The following is a 21,847-nucleotide window of genomic DNA, read 5'->3' as shown; positions in this document are numbered from 1 at the left end:
AACGCGATCAAGTAGCTGTTAAGTAAGGTAATGATAAAGTCTCATCTTTATTATAACGCGATCAAGTAGCTGTTAAGTAAGGTAATGATAAAGTCTCATCTTTATTATAACGCGATCAAGTAGCTGTTAAATAAGGTAATGATAAAGTCTCATCTTTATTATAACGCGATCAAGTAGCTGTTAAGTAAGGTAATGATAAAGTCTCATCTTTATTATAACGCGATCAAGTAGCTGTTAAATAAGGTAATGATAAAGTCTCATCTTTAGTATAACGTGATCAAGCAGCTGTTAAATAAGGTAATGATAAAGTCTCATCTTCAGTATAACGTGATCAAGCAGCTGTTAAATAAGGTAATGATAAAGTCTCATCTTTAGTATAACGTGATCAAGCAGCTGTTAAATAAGGTAATGATAAAGTCTCATCTTTCGTATAACGTGATCAAGCAGCTGTTAAATAAGGTAATGATAAAGTCACATCTTTAGTATAACGCGATCAAGCAGCTGTTAAATAAGGTAATGATAAAGTCTCATCTTCAGTATAACGTGATCAAGCAGCTGTTAAATAAGGTAATGATAAAGTCACATCTTTAGTATAACGCGATCAAGTAGCTGTTAAGTAAGGTAATGATAAAGTCTCATCTTTATTATAACGCGATCAAGTAGCTGTTAAATAAGGTAATGATAAAGTCTCATCTTTAGTATAATGCGATCAAGCAGCTGTTAAATAAGGTAATGATAAAGTCTCATCTTTAGTATAACGCGATCAAGCAGCTGTTAAATAAGGTAATTATAAAGTCTCATCTTTAGTATAACGCAATTTCATCATCATCAAAAGTACTGTTCCAGAACAGTAAGTCGCAAGATAAATTACGTAGTAATAAGGAAGGTCAAGCTTCTCAGTGAATAGTAAAATATTTATTTATGTTTTATTTCAACACTTTTTTTATTAGATGTGTTTCTTTTCACTTTTATTTTTCGTAAATCACTGCTGTGGTTTTGATGAGGGCCGTGAGCAAGCACTATAATTACATTTCGGGTATCAACCTAAAAACATTCAAAAACACTGCACCAGAGCCTAACTCATGTCTTTTTTTACACTACGTAACCAAGTTTTAAGAAGAAATATAATAAACTTAAATCATGTTGGATTTCCTTCAGATAAAAATGGACTATTCATAGGATTATATTAATATTTTGACTTTAATGATAACTTATTTTAGCATTTCAAATTATAAGTTTAATTTATTTTACCTTTTTGAAGCAAGACACATAACTTTTAATGGATTATTTTGTGTTTTTAACATAAAAGATTATTTTGATTTTTTTTTAAAGTAGAATTTCCTTTCAATCACTAGGAAGCTGATATAGCGGCAGCCATGTTTACTATCACTGAGGATCGTAAAGAAGTGGTGGACTTTACAAAAACTATCTACTTAGATGGAATCGATATACTGATGCAGCATCCAAAAGAATCGGATAACACCAGTGCCCTACTTGCACCTTTTTCAATTAATGTAAGGAAATTTAGAAAATATTTGGAAATTGTTAGTTTATTTTTTTATGCATGTAAAAACTCAGATAACTCTCACGCTGTCTGTTTTGTGTTAATTTTGTCTTTAATATAAGAATTAAAGAACATTTGCTATTGCTCGATTCTCTATTTATAAAATTAAACACTCGAATAACAATTGGCCAGATGGTTAAGCCACTCAACTGATAATATGAGAGTCACGGGTTCGAATCTACGTCACACCAAACATGCTCGCCCTTTCAACAGTGAGGGCGATATAACATGCGGTCAATCCCATTATTTATTGGTAAAAGAGTAGCCTAACATTTGTCGGTGAGTGTTGATGACTAGATGCCTTCCCTGTAGTCTTAAATTGCTAAATTACGGACGGCTGGTACAGATAGCCCTCGTGTAGCTTTGCGAGAAATTCAAAAACGAATAAGAATTAATTACTGCTCATTCTATTTTCTAATTACATTTGTTCTTAAAAATGAGTTCAAAGAAAAACTCGTTTCTTTTAAGGCTCAATAAACAGCTCATGTTTTCTCCCTTTTTGTTTTTTTATCAACTGGAATTACAAGAAACAAAATGTTCTTCATGCTGGAAACAACAAAATGTAAAGACTGCTTTAATTAAAATGATAGACAATATTATTTGTTTACTCTAGTATGTCATCACACCTTACAACATAAAAATGTTACTTCATGTGTTTCAGAGCTTACAATAATCTTTCTCTATTTCCAATTGTTATTTTTGTCTTAATTTATGTCTTACGGTGCCAAATTATTTTTATTGTTTTTTTTTCGTACCTAATTATTATCTCTCTTTTGATATTTGTTACCTTTAATGAGTTACTTATAAAACTTTTACGAATTATTAATTTCATTAACAAAGCTCATCTATGCTCTATTATTTGTATATTTCGATCTTTCAGGTATGGGTAATGATCATTGTATCGTTTTTTGCTATGGGACCAGTTATTTACGCCATGCAAGTCTTGCAGCGCAAACTGGTGAAACTAGATGAAACTACTGATCGGAGAAACCGGCTTACATTAGCAGAGTGTGTGTGGTTTGTTTATGCTGGATTAGTAAAACAAGGTATGTTAATGTCGCCAGTTTTTATCACTTATTACACACTTCAAGTGAAATCATCTCTTAATGTTGTCAGTTTGGCCAAAATTCCAAGTAAAAATATTATTTCTATTTACAATTTTTCATATCCATCTGCTAATTATGCGCCACTCCATATGTGATTTACTGTGACTTAAAAACACATAAAGGGTAACATTAGATTTTAACCCGGTAAGACATTTATCTTATGATATTAATGTAACATTTAAGAAGTTTAACTAAGAAATAATAATTATACTGGATGGCGACTTTCATTCCATGACCAGTAAAACTGATTTCATTAAACCTACAGATTCAAGAATGTAAGTGTAAAATATTTAAAACAAAGAATGTGAGAAAGGTTTGTAACTGAGTGTCGGAATCTAGAGGGTGGTGTTAGATGTTTGAATATATAATTTTATTTTATTATATTTAATATAGGTATAAAGGCGTTCCTTTATATTGGTTTATTTTGGGCTTAAGTTGTTGTATAAGTAAGACTTCTTTAATTTTGCGTTTGTTTATGTTTGTTTCTTTATTTAGTATTTGAGTGTTTTCTATGGTTATATTGTGTTTATTTGACTTGCAGTGTTCGAAAACGTGTGAAGGTGACTTTTTATGTTCTTTGAATCTGGTTTCCATTTTTCCACTTGTTTCTTCAATATAGAAGTGGTGGCAGTTATCACATTGTATTTTATAAATAATGTTGGTGTGATGTTTGTCAATGCAGTTTTTACATAGTATAGACCTCAGTTTTGTGCCTGGTTTTTGAATAAATTGGAATGTCATATTTGTGTTTTACTAGTTTTTGCCAAATGTTGATTATTTGTCTGCTGATGTCGGGAATATATGGTATGCAGCAGAATATGGTTTCGTGATTTTTCGATTCGTGAGATATATTTACTTTTGTTGGTTGATTTTGCTTTCTGTCTAGGTGTGTGCGTATAATATTTTCTACGGTTTGTGGAGGAAACTTATTGATGTTGATAAAGTATTGTTTTATTTTGTCTAATTCATCGTTAATTCTATCTGGTGAGCATAGTTTTATGGCTGTGTTTACTTGGTTTCTTAGTATGTTGAGTTTTTGTTTTGTTTCATGTGCTGAGTCCCAAGGAATGTATAGTCCAGTATGGGTTATTTTTCGGTGGACTTCTGTTTTGAATTGTGTGTCGGTTTTTGGAATTTTGAGGTTAAGAAATGATATTTGATTGCTTTCTTCCTGTTCAAATGTGAAGTTAATGTTGGGATGTATAGAGTTAATGTGATTGAAAAAATTAAGTGTGTGTTCTGTAGATCTGAATCCCGCAACCGTGTCCTCTACATATCTGTACCAGTATAATGGTGGATGTAATGCTGTGTTAATTGCTTGTGTTTCAACTTGTGTTATAAAAATATTGGCTAGAACTGGTGATACTGGGTTGCCCATGCTTAGGCCATTTGTTTGTACATATACTCTTCAAAACAAGAAACGTTTGTTTGGGAATTTCGCACAAAGTTACTCGAGGGCTATCTGTGCTAGCCGTCCCTAATTTAGCAGTGTAAGACAAGAGGGAAGGCAGCTAGTCATCATCACCCACAGCCAACTCTTGGGCTACTCTTTTACCAACGAATAGTGGGATTGACCGTCACATTATACACCCCCACGGCTGGGAGGGCGAGCATGTTTAGCGCGACGCGGGCACGAACCCGCGACCCTCAGATTACGAGTCGCACGCCTTACGCGTTTCGCCATGCCAGGCCTACAAGAAACGCAAAAGAGATTTTTTTTATTTTAAAGAGAAATATATATAAAACTTTACAAGTTCAGAGTATGTGATGTTACACGTGTTAAGGCACTGATTGTCAGACCAAAATGACAATAAAAGTTGTGAACTTTGAAAACGGAGGAAAACATCGGATTTTTAGCCAAAACGCACGCGTGTCCAATAAATTTGTTTGAGAGATCTGCATGTTCTGCAAGTGCAACATGTGCAAAATCCCTATAAAAGTGACGGGTTCTCGGCTTCCATAGCTCAGTGTTAAGCCACCGACACGCAATACAGTTACGCCAAGACTGACTGAAGCACAACGCAACAACGCCATTGGTCGCTTGGAAGTAGGCGAATCTCGATCAGATGTTGCCAGAGCTGTGAATGTCCACCCAAGCACCATCACAAGGCTATGGAATCGTCACCAAAACATGGATCAACTCGTGACCGTCCACGATCTGACAGACCTTGTGTGACTACGCCCGCACAAGATCGCAACATCTGGTTACGTCACCTTCGGGATAGGACCACCACTGCGACGTCTACTGCCTCAACCATACCAGGGCTGCGTAGGTTTTTCGTTCAGACCGTACGCAATCGTCTACGAGATGCAGGAATCCGACCTCGACGTCCAGTCAGAGGCGTCATCGTCAAGTACGGCTGCAGTGGACTTGGGCACATCGGGTATGGCCTCATCGACGATGGAGGCTTGTTTGGTTCAGCGATGAATCACGTTTTATGCTTCGTAGGCAGGATGGAAGAACCCGTGTTTACCGTCGCCGAGGTGAACGTTTTGCAGCAAACTGTGTGCAGGATGTTGACAGATATGGTGGTGGCAGCGTCATGATGTGGGCTGCCATCGCCTACAATGCCAGAACATACCTTTTGCACATTCGAGGGAATCTTACGGCTCAACGATACGTCGACGAGATTCTTAGGCCCCATGTGCAACCCATCATGGTGAAGGTCAACGACGTTTTTCAACGTGACAACGCCCGTCCTCACACAGCCCGACTCACCACTGTGTTCTTGAGACACCACAACATCAACGTTCTTCCCTGGCCCTCCAGATTACCAGATTTAAACCCCATCGAACATCTTTGGGACGAGTTGGACCGACGTCTGCGACGGCGACACCCTCAACCGCAGACTCTACTTCAGCTTGCAGCAGCTTTGCAGGCTGAGTGGACAGAGATTTCACAGGATGTGATTCGTCATCTCATCGCTTCTATGGGCAGGAGATGCCAAGCAGTATTGATGCTCACGGGAGGCATACTCGTTATTGACGTTGAGTGACGTTAAACTTCACCTAGTGAGCGTGAACCTCGCCTTTGCAGACTTTGGATGTTCAGCAGTGAATGTGCAAAGTTTCACACATGTCATACAGAACTACTCGGAATAAACTTGTTAACAGTTTGTCTCATATTTTGCCTTTTGCGTTTCTTTTTTTGAAGAGTATAGTTGTGGTTGTTGAACATGAAGTTTGTCTTCATGAAGTTTATCGTGATGAATTCTATGAGGGTTGCTAATTGGTTGCTGGAAATGTCTATACTATAGACATATAAACCAAAGTCACACCACTCACAAAAGCTGTCATATTGCATTTTTCATTCTTAACGCCCATTCGGACTGTTGACTTTATTGGGCAAACGTTTACTCAACGCGCGCGAGTTCGAATCCCCGTCCCACCAAACATGCTCGCCCTTTCATCCGTGGAGGCGTTATAATGTGACGGTCAATCTACTATTCATTGGTAAAAGAGTAGCCCAAGAGTTGGCGGTGGGTGGTGATGACTAGCTGCCTTCCCTCCAGACTTTCACTGGTAAATTAGGGACGGCTAGCGTAGATAGCCCTCGTGTAGCTTTGCGCAAATTTCAAAAACAAACAAACAAACAATACTCAACGCTTGAAGTGAACGGGCACAAAAGTTGACATTATGGATCAAGCCTGCCAACACCAATTGCCAACGTTAAATTTTGAAATGTGCGCAGTAATCGACAGTTAACTGACGTGTACGTCCATGTGAGTTTATTGTATGTATACATAGTTTCTTTTATGAATGTGGTTCGTATATATTTCTACATAAATTAACATTTTTGTTTTTTTTCAATTTTGAGTGTGTGTGGTGAGCTCCTTACATCAAACATTTATAGCTGCCTATTTGCATCTGTGATATAGTGTTTCGTACTTCAAAGTGAAAGCTTTGTGCGAAATTCAAATAAACAAAAAAAAACAATTTTTGGCCTTATCAATGTGTCATCTGATGCCACATTGTGGAACTATGGCGTCACGTGGTTTCCTGGTCTCAAACTCCCCGTTTGAGGCAACCAATCAGGCGTGCATGTCTCAAGTGCACACCTAAATACTCTCTAATGTTTTAACTTTTCTTCAATGAGTCGTGTCTAAAACAGTAAGCCATCTACATACTTTCCACAGTCAAAAGTAAATTTAACATATTATTTACCATGGTGTTGAGACTAGGTTTGTATCTTTCAAAATTACATTTTTTTGCTTTAGGAAGCGAGCTGTCTCCAATTTATGATTCTACGAGGATTCTTCTTGCCACCTGGTGGATTTTTACTTTAATAGTAACTGCTTTTTACACGGCCAACTTAACAGCTTTTCTTACTTTACCATATTACAAAACTATCAATTCTTTGGATATGTTACTGCAACATCCAGAAACTACGTGGCTAGTTAAATACGGTGGCGCTCTAGATGCTGCTATAGAAGTAAGTACTACTAGCATCTACTTGTCATGCAGTTTGAAAGATCATTTACAATGTCATAAATTTATCACATAAAATTACTACTAGCATCTACTTGTCATGCAGTTTGAAAGATCATTTACAATGTCATAAATTTATCATATACTGAAACTAATGAAAGATTTAGAAGCTCTAACATTTAATAAAAGATCAAAACAAGAAAGAAATGTTTTCTAAGTTCCAGATAGAATACTGCAATATTTGTTCTAAGATAACAATATATTATAATTATGAAGATTCTTGGTCAAACAGAATTTGTTACAACTTCGAACTTGTTAACAGTAGAACAATTAAAATATTTGTCTTGTATAATTTTTGGTGAAAATATCGCTTTCTTTGAATGTTATAAACTGCATCATGATGTTTCTTTTATCCTTGTAGGTTTCTTTTATAGATTCTATGGTTATTTTTAGAAATAACACTCTCTTGATGTTTTATCTCTGTGCAGGAAGGCCATGGAGAAATATTTCAAAAGCTGAGATCCTCGTTTAGAATGGGTTATGGAAAGCACTCAACCAGTGATGAGGAAGCAAGATCTCTAATAGAAAAAGGAGGTGTGTATACCGACAGAACTGGTTTTAAAAAGTTTCAGTATCAATAGATACATCAAAACTCGCTGTACAGGATGTCTAATATGTAACATTATTATTTGGTAAATAAGTTTGTCTTCGATATGATATACTCCTACTTCAGTTCTATGCTTTACTGGCCTTAAATACAATTTGATAAAGTTAAAATTACTGTCAAAAGGAATGATTATGGACAGATTTTTCCATAAGGCTCACACCTACGGGTATCAATTATTAAGCTATAGCTCGAAGACAAATGAAATTGTTGAATGTATTACTAACTGTATGCCAATTGAATCTCATAAAAATATTTTAGGTCCCAAGGTTTTAATTTAACTTTTTAAGTGTCCTAATCACATTTAAATTCGTTTTTGCCTAAACACTGATGTTTACTTATAATTTACTTATAATCACAGACGTTCTCAAAACCAGACTGATAACCCAGTCAACAGAGCACAGACGTTCTCAAAACCAGACTGATAACCCAGTCAACAGAGCACAGACGTTCTCAAAACCAGACTGATGACCCAGTCAACAGAGCACAGACGTTCTCAAAACCAGACTGATGACCTAGCCAACTGAGCACAGACGTTCTCAAAACCAGACTGATAACCCAGTCAACAGAGCACATACGTTCTCAAAACCAGACTGATAACCCAGCCAACAGAGCACAAACGTTCTGTAAACCAGACTTGATAAAACAACCAACAGAGCGTAGACGTTCTGTAAGCCAGGTACTTGATTACTTAACAAGACAGCTTCGGATTAATAAATAGCACACCAGCTTTTGAATTAAGTAGATACATGGCTCAATTTTAGCTGTTGCTATCACAAAAAAACAATACTTTTTCAGGCTCTTCATAAAGACTGTAGAGACCGAAATCTATGGTACAGTTTAATTAGTGATTTGTATCTAATAGTAAAAATAGCATTTAAATAATGTCATTACCTGACCTTGAGTACTAAATTCACAGTATTCATACTACTAAATTACCTGCTACGAAACTTCACTGGAAACATTTCGCGCAATTTTATTCGACCAACTTTCGCACATTTATTTTGTTTGTACTCCAGTTTTATTTATTCGTTTTTTTATGTCTGATGCGTTTTTAGTTATTTACAACAAGAAATTAGAAGAAATATAAATAACTTTATCAAAACACATTCCATTATGTTCATTTTAACAGAGGTTACGACAAATATCCTTTAATTTTCAAGCTTATCTTTACCTATATGAAACATCACTTTCATTTTTTATTATTTGTTAACATACATGAAAACTTACTTTTTAGGCTTATATATATATATATATGAAATGTTACTTTCATTTTATATGCCAAGCTTACCCCTATGAAACTTCACTTCTATATTCTAGTTTATGACTACCTTCATGACATATTGCTTATATTTTCTAGGCTATGTTTACCTTCATGAAACGTTATCTCTTAAATACTTATTACAAGAAAGTTACCAACGATCCAATGGGAAATGTCTTTTAGCACTTGCAAATCAAAATTTCTTTCAAAAACCGTTTGGATTTGCCTATCCGAAAGGGAGTCCTTATGCCTTCGCCTTCAACGAATTGTAAGTTTGTTTGTTTGTTTGTTTTTTCAAGTTCGCACAAAGCTACTTGAGGGTTATCTGTGCTAGCCGTCCCTAATTTAGCAGTGTAAGACTAAAGGTAAGGCAGCTAGTCATCACCACCCACTGCCAACTCTTAGGCTACTCTTTTACCAACGAATAGTGGGATTGACCGTAACATTACAACGCCCTCACAGATGAAAGGGCGAGCATGTTTGGTGTGACGGGGATTCGAACCCGCGACCCACCCTCAGATTACGAGTCGAGTGCTGTAACCACCTGGCCATGCTGGACCGTATAAATTAAATATTCGTTTAAAGTTCAGGAAACACAAAACTTCTTTCTTAGTTTATTTCGTCTTCTTTTATTTCAGCTTAACTTTATCTCTTCAGTTAGATCTGGCTGCTAGCCCTGTGGCGTTATGAGTCCGCCTGTGGGCCAGTCAGCCGTAAGTGTTCGCACACACAACGCTAAAAACTCATAATGTAGCTTTGCGCTAAAAAGAACAAAATGTGTCTCTGTGATAATGGGTGAAATCATCATCTGAGATTTAAACGATCCAATCTGTATGAACGTGGTAAAAGTTATTAAATTTTAAAAATCACTATAATGAAAGAGTGGAAAATTATATATATAATTATTCAAAAATGGTGGACTAGCAGAAGCTTAATCGATATAAGGATGTCATAATTTATCGAACTGTAAAGGTCAGTATAATGAATAAATGGAACCATAATCCAAAAATGGCTGGACCAGCAGCAATCCAATCCATACAAAGGTGACATAGGTTATCGAATTGTAAAGGTTCCGATGATGGTGAATTGTTCAAGAAAGGGTGGACCAGTAACGATCTGATCTATATAAAGGTGGCATAAATTACGAAATTGTAAAGTGTTTATAATGTATGGCCATAACTGCAAAAATACTATTTAACGTTAGAAATGGTTTTAAAATTATTAAAATAATTTGTAATACTGGAGAACTAAGAGACGTGAGAAAACTCTAACAACTAAATATGCTGAGGAGTTTGGACGTGTAAGAACATGATAATACTGCATCGTGCACCTTATTTTATTCTTTTATATTCTCTGTAATAATGTATTGCACTAATGTCACAATGATCACTTAGTTACAATTACTGATCGTTTGTGACTGCAGTACTTGCATTACTATGTTTCCATAGTTGTTTCCAACAGTGTATGATATGTCGTTTGATTGCTATTTTTTTAAAATAAGACTTTTAAATTATAGTTGAACTTTTAACTAATTATATACAACATAAATTCATAAAACTGCTGAATTAGATATATTCTAATTCGCTAATTTTCGATGTAGATGGTATTGTAAATTATTTATTTATTTTAACAAAATTGTGATCACAGTGTAGCATGGCTGAGAACGTCGGGTTTAATTGAAAAATGGAAAAATCAGTACATGCCTACTGTGGAGCCCTGTGTATTAGGAAGCCAAACGATTTTCAATGCACAAGAGCGACCTCTGAAGATTACTGATCTAACTAGTGCATTTTTTGCATATCTAGTTGGGTCTGTGGGCGGACTTTGCATTTTACTCCTAGAGATGGCATGGAGTGGTGGTAAACATTCCTGTTTGCGAAAGTTTTGGAATTCTTCTAGTCAGCAGTGGAATGACGTAAACAGACCTGGTGCTTCAAAATCTTATCCAAGTGGGAGTAAAAAAATCAAAAAGTGTTTGAGGGCTTCAGAAATAAAGTGAATAAAGACAATATTGAATGTTTCCTCTTTGTTTTGAGAAGCAAAAGAAAAACGGTGAAAATTTTAACGATTCTCACAACTTAATAGAAACGTTTGAAATGTATCAGAGCATGTGTGCATCCAAAATAACGAACATTTGAATAGTGAATTTCAAGTAAAGAATAACAAACAAAACCTGAAAAGATATTAAATACAATTTTTAGGAACCTTGAGATATATAAAGATTTTATATTAAAAAGCAACAAAACATACTTTTTGCTAGTTGCTTAAACGTTATTATGATAAGAAAACCAAGTCCTTATTCAATATGAGATAAAAAATTGGGAAAATATTTTAAAAAATCAGTGTTTAGTTTGAATGAACAAAGTGGTATATAAAGGTAGTATTTTTAGGCTGAAGATGCATAAATCTCTAAGCCGCATGTCTATATATTCTGAATAAATGTATGTACCCATTGCCTCGCATTATAAAATTCTGTTTGTTTACATGTAATAAACCTTTAAGATGCCATTGTATATATATGTCACTTTGGCCTGCTAAGTTCAATGTGAACGTGATGAAATTATGATAAAAATTTATGATTGACGTAATGACTTATTATCAAGTAACGGTATCATAAGTTTTCTTTAAATCCTTCATTTTTAAAAAATAAAAACTTCTTATGCACTAGAAAATAATTTGTGAAATCAATTATTCAAAAACATTCGAGAGAACAAAAAATCCGGTTTGTCAACTCTTTTTTTTTTTTCAAAGTTCCGTACTGGTATTAAACCAGGTGAAATTTTCTATCATATAGAGAAAAATATTTAAAAAATAAGACCAAAAGTGTGTAAACAACAAACAGGTGAATCATTGTTTTATTAACCTCCAATAATGTGAAAACGCCACAGCTTACATTTCTTTGAAAAACGTTTAAAGGTATTGTAGTTATTAGTATCTGTTTCTCCTAAAATGTTAAAAAATATAAAAACGGTTTTCATGTCTTAACCACCACAAACAAATGAGTCAACAACATGTATATATATTTATGTATGTGTATACTTATATATGAGTGTGTGTGTGCTACATAATGAGTCATCTAGACCTTTGAGATATGTTAGTCTAATTTTTTTTTTCCTAAATTACTGGCTCGATACTAATTTTACCGATACAAAAATAGAATCTCACGAAATGTGCCAGGTGCATGGTTAAAGCGATCGACTTTTAATCTGACGGTCGTGGGTTCGATTTCCCGTCACGCCAAACATGCTCGCCCTTTCAACCGTGGGTATGTTATAATGTGATGGTCAATCCCACTATTCGTTGGTAAAAAAGTAGCACAAGAGTTGGCGGTGGGTGGTGGTGATGATTAGCTGCCTTCTCTCTAGTCTTACACTGCTAAATTAGGGACGGCTATCGCAGATAGCCCTCGTGTAGCTTTGCGCGAAATAAAAAAAAACTGCTGTTAATATCCTTTATATTATCTTTTCATGCCAAAACGGAAAACTAAATTTATTTCAGAAAGTGCAACTTTTAACAAAAATATATCTAAATTGTCTGTATTGAAATGTATTGTAATTCATAAATTTTGGTTTCACTTGACGGACAGTCGCAATTATAAATGTTACGCAACCAAAAATAAGTTAAAATTAGGTTAAAAAATTAAGCGTTCGCTTTTAATAGGAAATTTCGCATAATTACTAACTAAATCTCACTCTCGATAACGTGACACAAATGCATGTTAAACCTATTTCATAAATAGGTGTCAGAAAAATAAATTATATTTCTTCATTGCCATATAGTAATCTACTTCGTAATGAGTTTAAAAGTTTTTATCAAATTAACTGTTACAACAGTTCTACTTATTGACCAGTGTTAATATTTTCTACAACCAAAATTTTCTTATATTAGGGAATGGCAGAGAGTCAAAATAAAAAGTAAAATTAGAGCATGAAATATATATAAATAACGGTCATGTGATAATTTTACTTTTTATTTTGACTCTCTGCCATTCACTAATATAAGAAAATTTAGGTTGCAGAAAATATTAACACTGGTCAAAATAAAAAGTAAAATTAGAGCATGAAATATATATATAAATAACGGTTATGTGATAATTGCCATTAGTATCCTTAACAAAACTTTAAACGGACAGATTAAATATCCTAAGGTTCAAACATAGTAGTTTTCTCTAGTTCAGAACCAATGACCAAAGATAGAGCAACCAACCAGCTTTACCTACTGCCCTCCGGACTACTTTTAACGAAGTGATATTATTATACTACACAGTATTACAGCCCCAGGATCTAAAGAGCACAGCGTGTGCAATGGCATGTCGAATGTTAAACCTTCTGACGTGTAGCTCAGCAACTAAATCACTTGGCCAAGACCAGCCTTACAAATGACTTTACTAAACGATGAATCAGATACATTTTACATGACCCTAAAACCAGTAAATATTCGTAAAATAATTTAACATTACATATCAAAACTACGATATCTTACCCTGTTTTCATGCGTTAAATTTAATAAAATTTCAGTTAAGTTCGATCAATTAGCATGTAATTATTTCATTGATATTTAAATTGGTACTGTACTATTATAATAAATGTGTGTATCTGTATATACAATTCTAAAAATAGAATATTGCATGTCATTTATTGACTACGTATCACATGTTGATAGAGTTACCAACTGGCATAGTAATTTATATCTAATTTATGTTATGATGATACACCATTAACAGTAACTGCAAAGTTAGTGCCGATGTAATATAGTCGCTGATGATATTAAAATTAGAAGTTGCAAAAGACTGTTGTAATTTTTATTTAATACATTACCTATCAAATAGTGACTATTTTGTTGTTTGTTTTTTAATTTCGCGTAAAGCTACTCGAGGGCGAACCCGTGACCCTCAGATTACGACTTGCACGCCTTAACCCACCTGGCCATGCTGAGCCAAATAGTGACTTCTCGTGCATAGTTTGTTATAACGTTCAATTTCTTATAGATGAAATATGTGAACTGATCTGGTTGAATATATCTCGCTATATCACATGTATTAAATGTTGAGCTTTTCTTTATAAATTTGCAATCATTGTTAAATGTGTTCGTCAAAAAAAAAAAAGTTAAATCCTATGTAAGAGAATTATTGTTGCGTAATAGATTGTTCTGGATTTAATCTCTATAACTCTAATAAAATATTTATGTTTACTGAAAAGTCCATATCAAGACTGATTTTTTAAAGTAACACAAACTGATCGATTTCCTATAAAAACAATACTATCACTGTTGTGGAAGAAAGGAAAACTTCCTTTCATTCGGTATTTCTCAATATGTGACCTTAAAACAAAAGTAACAACTTAAAAATTAGACAGGTAATAATAATAAGTCCGCTTCACGTATCTTGGTGTTAGGGTTGTAACTGTTAAGCACAAAGCTACACATTGTTTTGTCTGTGTTTTGCTCATCATGAATATCGAAACCCGAGTTTTAGCATCGTAAACACACAAACGTACAGTTGTACCATTGGGGAGCGCCACAAGCTCACATTAATCAATGATTAAAACTTGTAGCATAATTAGGTGCCCGGTATGGTCAGGTGGGTTAAGGCGTTTGCGGGTTCGAATCCCGGTCGCACCAAACATAAATTCACAAATTATTTACAAAGCTGCTCAAGAGTTATCTGAAAGACCCCCAGCCAACTTTTGGGATACTCTTTTACCAATGGGTCTCTTTATAACGTCCCCACGGCTCAAAGGTCAAGCATGTTTAATGTGATAGGGATTAGAACCCACGACCCTCAGACTGTGTGTAGAGCACCCTAACCACATGGCCATAGAGTTCGTTAGATGATGTTATTACATGTAAAAAAAAATAGATGCATACAAAAAGTATATTTAAAAACAAATCCATTAGGTTCCTCTCTTGCAACATATACACTCAAGACTGTGAATGACAAAGGGTACTCTTAAGTTAAAATATAAAATTACAGGCAGAAAAACTAATCAGGATCCACCCTAAAAAATTATTAAACTTTACTTAATAAACACACATTCATGTATGTAAAAAATAGAATACTATATACAAGAAAATTACATGTAACAAAAAATAATGCCAGTGGAATTTGATAGCTGTTTATATTCACCTACTGCCCTGAGGTGAGGAGCACGACCCATGGGTTTTTGAATTTACAGCAGAGTTTGTTAACGCCCCAGCTTCTGTATTTTAGGTGATCCAATTAAAACTACAGCTGTACCACAGTGGCGAAATGATACGTTTCTGGGAAAGTTTTCATATTTTTCATAGATAGTTGTGTTACATTTTAATGTTATTAATTTTTAATTATTCAACTTGGTTGAAATTTAACAAATTAAAAACTTCAACTGTAACAGTAACAATCAGTTTGTGGAATCGATTTAAAAAATCATATTTTTCCAGATACAAAAAGACCCGCACTGGCTCAACTTTGTGCTTAATACCATAACAAACAAACCACATAAAAAAGTATTAACATCCTATATAATATGCCAAACATTTTGATATATTTTTAAAGAGCAAAAAAGAAAAGATTACCAAACTGTTTATTTTATCATAAAACTACACAATTGACTATCTGTGCTCTGCACATTGCAGAATCGAACCCTGAATCTCACATTGTAATTATATAAAGTTATTGACCCATTGGATCATTACTGTAATATATATATATACATGTATAAATGTATATATATATGTGTGTGTGTGTGTGCGTGCTTGATATATAATTCACTGAGGAGAAACTTTTTTTTTTAATTTAAAGAGCAAACTCTTAAATACAAAGCAGTGAGACTACCAGAATATTGAAATTTCAATAAGCATTATATTAGATTTCACCGTATGGGACTGTGTCCAAATGCTCCAATAACTATAAGAATCAGTCTTATTTTTTTTTATAAAGCAAGTCTAATAACATAAAACTTAACAGCCTCTCCCTCTGTGGTACAGTAGTGTGGCTTCGGATTAAAAAGACATGTTTTCAATGGGTTCATGTGTAAACTTGTGTTATATTGTTGTTGAATTTCGCGAATCGCAAACTGTTCTTCTATTTAGTTTTTCTTTCTTGACTGTAGAGGTTCCTGCACATAGTTAGTTATATCTCGAACCTCTACTGATGTTCGAGCTGGGCAGTCCGATTCTTTAGATGCAGTGAAGAGAATTGTGTTATTACTCAATTTGGGTCTGATTATATTTCTTCTATTGTACACCTCGTCCCGGGTGTTATGAGGTTACATTTATTTTACCCGAAAACGTTGAACTGGTGATAGATTCTGGAGTGAATACTCATGGCAAAAACTACGCAGCTCAGTGGGTGGCTAGTAGTATGTTGAGTGTTCATTGGTGTACCTGGGTACGTTTCTGATGACAGTCTCATTTATAAGTTAAACGACTTTGAGTGTAAAATTAAAAGTGCTATCTTGTGGAAACGGAACCAGAGAATTTATAATGGTATTAGGTTTGCGTGAGTGTTTTTTTTTATGGTTTCCGTATATTTTTGCCTTATATGATCAAAGTGGGCCCTTAGGGTAAAAAAAATCTCGTTATTAAAACAAAACATGACTATCACTGTGATGTGTGTAATTTGTGTCTCACTGAGTGCCATGTGTACAAGGACTGCCCACAGCTGATTTGTCATCGTTGTCATTGGCAAGGTCACGTTGCCCGACGTTGTCGCAGAGTTGAGAAAGAACCCGTAATTAAGGCACCATTGGGTTCTGAGGTTGTAGGGATGGACCATTCTAACGTGGAGGCGGACCGTAAAGATGGTGATATTAATGGACTTGCTGCCACAGATGCTGGATTAATTCAACCATGCTCTTCGTCTACTGAACGTGATAAAGAACGTCCTACGGAGGTTTAGGAACAATCTGGAAGTTCATATACTGACTCTGGTTCTTACGTTCATACTGTTGGGAAGAAAACAAAAGGTTAATCGACTTCTTCATTGCTGGATAATGTTAAACATGATGTATTGATCCCACGGAGTTGGAAATACGCTAAAGTGGTTTAGATGTAGGTAGAATCTTCACCCGGCGGATAAAAATGATGTTTGGAGTTCCTGATAGACCGAGTTCATCTCGTGTGAAAAAGACTACTGATTGACTGTAATTTTCAAACATAATTTTGTTTAACTCGTGTCTTTTCTATTTAAAATAGGGATAGTGAGCATTAATATGTTAAGGATGCTTGGAAAATTGAGGAAATATTTAACATTTCTTAGTTTATTTCACAAATGACCATTTTCAATTAGTTAACAAATTTTGGTCTGGGTCGTTATTTCTGTCTAATGCAGTATGTGGTAGACAGGGAGTAGAAGTCTTTGTTAATCACTCAGTTTGTGAGTTTGTATTCTGTGGATCAGTTGGAAAGAGTTGTTAGTATTGGGTTTCTTAGTGGTTTAATTGCATCTTTTCCAACAGATAAAAACTTGGTGATAGTAGGGGATTTTCATTGTTTTACGGACATTCTGTTTGATAAATCTCTGGTGAAATGTTATCGCGATACTAGCTGTCACAATCTTAATAACTTGTTAAGTACTTCTTCTTTGTCAGATGTGCTAAAATTTCTTTATGATGCTACACGTACTTTTAATTGGAAGATGTTTTTAAAGTATCGTTGCTTCAATCTTGAATTCATTAACTTCTGGTTAGTCCTAATGTGTTGCCTTTTTTTCAGGTATTTTATAGATCTTGGTTACCCCAGACACATCATGGTCTCTTGATGGTGGGTTTCCAGCTTAATAGTGTCCCTCGTGGTCCTGGGCTCTGGCACGTTTGTTGGGGGATTTCGATTGTGTTAAAATTGTTCTTTTTTAGATACAAAAAAGTCGAAGCTGGCCTATTTATCTTCAGGATGTTTATCGTGGTATGTGAGGTTGAAGGATGCTATAAAACTACTGACTGTAGTTTATGAAGCTCCCTGGCCTCGTGCTAATAACGCACGTTGGGCATATTTGAAGAGAGCTATAGAGCGTGAGCATACTTTGATTTCATACTCTTCTCTTTCGGTCTCATCAAAAACTATATGATATGGAGGTTGTGATGGAGAAATTAGATTTATAAAACGTACAGTATTGAGGTTTCATATGAGGAAGTTTGAAGAGAGTGAACGTTCCAACAAGTATTTCCTACATACTGAACTGGTTCGGACCAGGAAATTGGAAATACTGCATGTTTTCACTCCAAAGGATGTGTTAGTTTTTGGTTCTAAAGATACCGAGGTTGTTATACACGACTTTTGTTCTATCCTTTCCAGGTCAGAAGGTGTGGAAGATTCAGCTTTGGTAGAAGTATTGTTTTGTGTATCCACCAAGTTGAGTGACTCAGATTACCAAATATGTGATGCTGACATCATTATTGATGAATCTAGGAAGACTTTGAAGCATGTTAAAGGAAACAATTCTTCAGGAGAAGATGTTTTCACCATTGACGATTTTGTGCAGATTTTGGAGGTCTTCTTACCAGGTATCTTGCTTGATTGTATGAAGCGTAGTGCACTTATTTCGCTTCCCAAAAGGAGATAGAAGATTACCAAAAAATATTGTCATTTAACGCTCTTGAATTGTGACTATAAGATTTTGACTAAAATGATAGTTACTAGATTGTTTTAGGCTACATGTAGTATCATTTCAAAGGACCAAACTGGGTGTATTTGAGAAGGGATGTAATTGGGGTACTCCTTATTTTGAAATTGTTGATGTACTATCACAACAAGAAAAAATGCTGCTGAAGATTTATCTAGTGAAGGCTTTTAATCATGTTCAACATGATTACTTTTTCTCGTTAATTAAGCGATGTGGGTTTGGGGATTAATTTCTGAGGTGAATCACAATCTCGTATTCTGGCGGCTTTGTTGTACATTATTTGTGCGGTACCTTTCCGTAATATGATTATTCAGCATAATGGTATTTTTTGGTTTTCCATTTTCGACAGGTGCTAACCTGGTGTATCAACACGCTGACGATACAACTTTCACACTCATTGATATCACTTCTATAGGTTCAGTTACACAAATTTATTAACTTAATGGTTAATTCTAATCTTGTAAATAAACTTGGACAGACGTTTTATTTTTCTGATTTTTTGTTCCAGGAATTTACTTTATGAAATCACACCTCGTTTATTACAGGAATCGGCTGTTATTGAGTTGGTTTTCTCTAATAATTATAAGAGTGCAATTTATTTGTGTGTTTTTGAACTTCGCGCAAAGCTACACAAGGGCTATCTGCGCTAATCGTCCCTAAGTTAGCATTGTAACACAGTGGGAAGGCAACTAGTCATCACTATCCACCACCATCTGTTAGACTACTAATTTACTAACAAATAGTGGAATTGGCCATTAATTATAACACCCTCACGGCTAAAATGGGAAGCATGTTCGGTGTGACGGGGATTCAAACTCGTGACTTTTAAATTACAAGTCAAGCGCCCTAACCACCCGGCTATACCAGGCCTAATTTAATTTTATATACAATACAAAGCAAACATAAACTTAATTGTAACACTTCATAACTGGAGCTAAAAAGGAAGATTGACTGACTCGCATTGTTGGATAGAAACGATTCTACAATCTCAACACCTGTATCATTTTTATACGTGTACCTTCGAATTTACAAAAGAACGACGTTTTGTTCAAGAACGTTATGTTACGTTACTTTTATATTACAAAATTAAAAATCTGGTTTAAAGCTGTATTGGTAAGTATTTTATATTGAAGTATCAGATTTGAACATAATATAAAAAACTCAACTTGGAATAATGGTCTTTGTTGCAGTTTTCGTCTTAACATTATCCGATTGAATCTAGCATCTTAATATCGCCTGGAAAGTTGTTGAGATTAATTTTTTGTGTATTAATAATTAAGCATGAAGCTACAGAATGGCTCATATGTGATATACATATCACAGGTACCAGAGCCCGGTTTCTAGCGTTCTAAGTCCGAATATATATTTTTTCTAAATTAATCCGCTTTCATAAAGGGAATATAAACGTAAATGTATTATAGTCTTAAAACAAAATATGTTAATAACATTACCTAACTAGAAAATACACAACTAATTACAATATTCATATTATAATACACTGACCAGAAGAATACTGAAATAAAATAAAATCTAAACCATCATTGTGTGTAAAATACAAACCAGGCGTAGAAGAGTACACACGTGAAGGTAATCCGAAAGTAAGTAAGAATATCTAATATGAAGATAACGCTGAATAAAGTTGACAGAAACGTTTAGTAACAAACTTAGTACGTAGCACACTATTGGCTAGATCTGACACGATAGGTAAAATGCAAATAAGTGTATATATCTATGTTGTAACATGTGTATCAGGAAATTATTTAAGCAAAAGTTTGAAATTGTGAACTTTTGAAACTTATAATCAAATACACAGGGACAGCACTCAGGATTTTCCGTGAGGGTCTGCACTCTGCATTTTTGGAGCACACCTACTTTAATATTTAGAAAGTAAGATAACTTTAACACTAAGCATTAAGCTTGGGACCGGCATGGCCAGGTGGTTAGGGCACTAGACTGGTAATCTGAAGGTCGCGGGTTCGACTCCCCCGTCGCACCAAACATGCTAGCCCTTTAAGTCGTGGGGGTGTTATGATGTTACAGTCAATCCTACTATTCGTTTGTAAAAGAGTAGCCTAAGAGTTGGCGGTGGGTGGTGATGACTAGCTGCCTTCCCTCTAGTCTTACACTGCTAAATTAGGGACGGCTTGCACAGATAACCCTCGTACAGCTTTGCACAAAATTCCAAAACAAGCGCACAGCATGCGATGACAGGCTGATTAGTCTTCTGATAATAGCAGAAGGACAAACTATTGAAAAATATCATTCGAACATAAATCGTAGTTTTTCAATGCCGTAGATTTACGGTTATTTTTTTTTTAGATTTACTTTCCAAATTCTTCTCATTAACTTATCATTGTAATTATACTTCTTGCCCATTTCCTTCTCATTTTTTTTTCTAACAAAATCGTTTGTTAAGGTACATTAGGTTCAGGGTTTGTTGTTGTTTTTTTTTCCAGTGGTTGAAATTATATACTCAGTGATGTCGAGAAAACCCACTTGGGTTGAGAAAAGTTTTTACGTAGAGGAGTGAACAACGTTTCGACCTTCTTCGGTCATTGTCAGGTTCACAAAGAAAAAGAGAGGTAACTGACCAGAAGCTGACCACATGCTTGAAAGGGGTTGTGTAATGAGTGTCGGAATGTTCTGTATATTCTTTTTCTCGGTCTTGAACTCTGGGCTTCTGTTATTCATATTCTTACAATCGTCATATAAAACCCATACAATTTAAAATTAAAAATCAAATTTCAGTTGTTATTCTTATTAGCATAAAACACCCGAATATAACTGCAAAATTCAAAGGCACACCTTATGATTTACAGAGGCCTACCGATACAGATTCCGACATCAGATTCGTTTCAGCAATCTTAAAATCTTATTCCAAGACCATTACGCATTTTCGCTTTAGTAGGGTCTTTGTTTTCTTACTGCAAAGCCAAATCGGGCTACCTGCTGAGTTCACGGAGGTGAATCGAACTCCTGAATTTAGCATTGTAAATCCGTAGACTTACCGCTGCATTAGCGGGGGACCTTAAGTAGGGAACTACGCCATACAAATAAGAGGACTCTCGAACTATCCCGAGCCTGCTTACCAAGTTTGGTCCTGCTAAATCGAAAACTGTGGGAGAAGTTCGAGGCCAAACGAATAAATTTGCAAACACACATCGTGTTGTTGTCTAAAGATTATAATTCTCAACAAAATCTTCCAGTACAAAAAAAAATAGTTAAA

The 21,847-nt window shown here is 35.0% G+C and overlaps 1 protein-coding gene across 1 annotated transcript in view; it reads left to right on the top strand.

Moving 5' to 3' along the window:
* The window catches only part of LOC143245295 (glutamate receptor ionotropic, kainate glr-3-like), a 78,298-nt gene that overhangs the window by 39,427 nt on the left and 17,024 nt on the right, over nucleotides 1-21,847 (top strand). Inside the window, exons 5-9 of the mRNA XM_076491517.1 lie at nucleotides 1,356-1,514; nucleotides 2,445-2,610; nucleotides 6,888-7,102; nucleotides 7,587-7,692; nucleotides 9,123-9,291. Coding sequence (XP_076347632.1) covers nucleotides 1,356-1,514; nucleotides 2,445-2,610; nucleotides 6,888-7,102; nucleotides 7,587-7,692; nucleotides 9,123-9,291 — 815 coding nt within the window. The remainder of the gene's footprint in view (nucleotides 1-1,355; nucleotides 1,515-2,444; nucleotides 2,611-6,887; nucleotides 7,103-7,586; nucleotides 7,693-9,122; nucleotides 9,292-21,847) is intronic.

The sequence above is a fragment of the Tachypleus tridentatus genome, chromosome 1 (assembly GCF_004210375.1).
Source record: "Tachypleus tridentatus isolate NWPU-2018 chromosome 1, ASM421037v1, whole genome shotgun sequence".
Taxonomy (NCBI): Eukaryota; Metazoa; Arthropoda; class Merostomata; order Xiphosura; family Limulidae; genus Tachypleus; species Tachypleus tridentatus.
The sequence above is the reverse complement of the archived record's forward strand: the minus strand, read 5'-3'. Positions and strand labels throughout refer to the sequence as shown.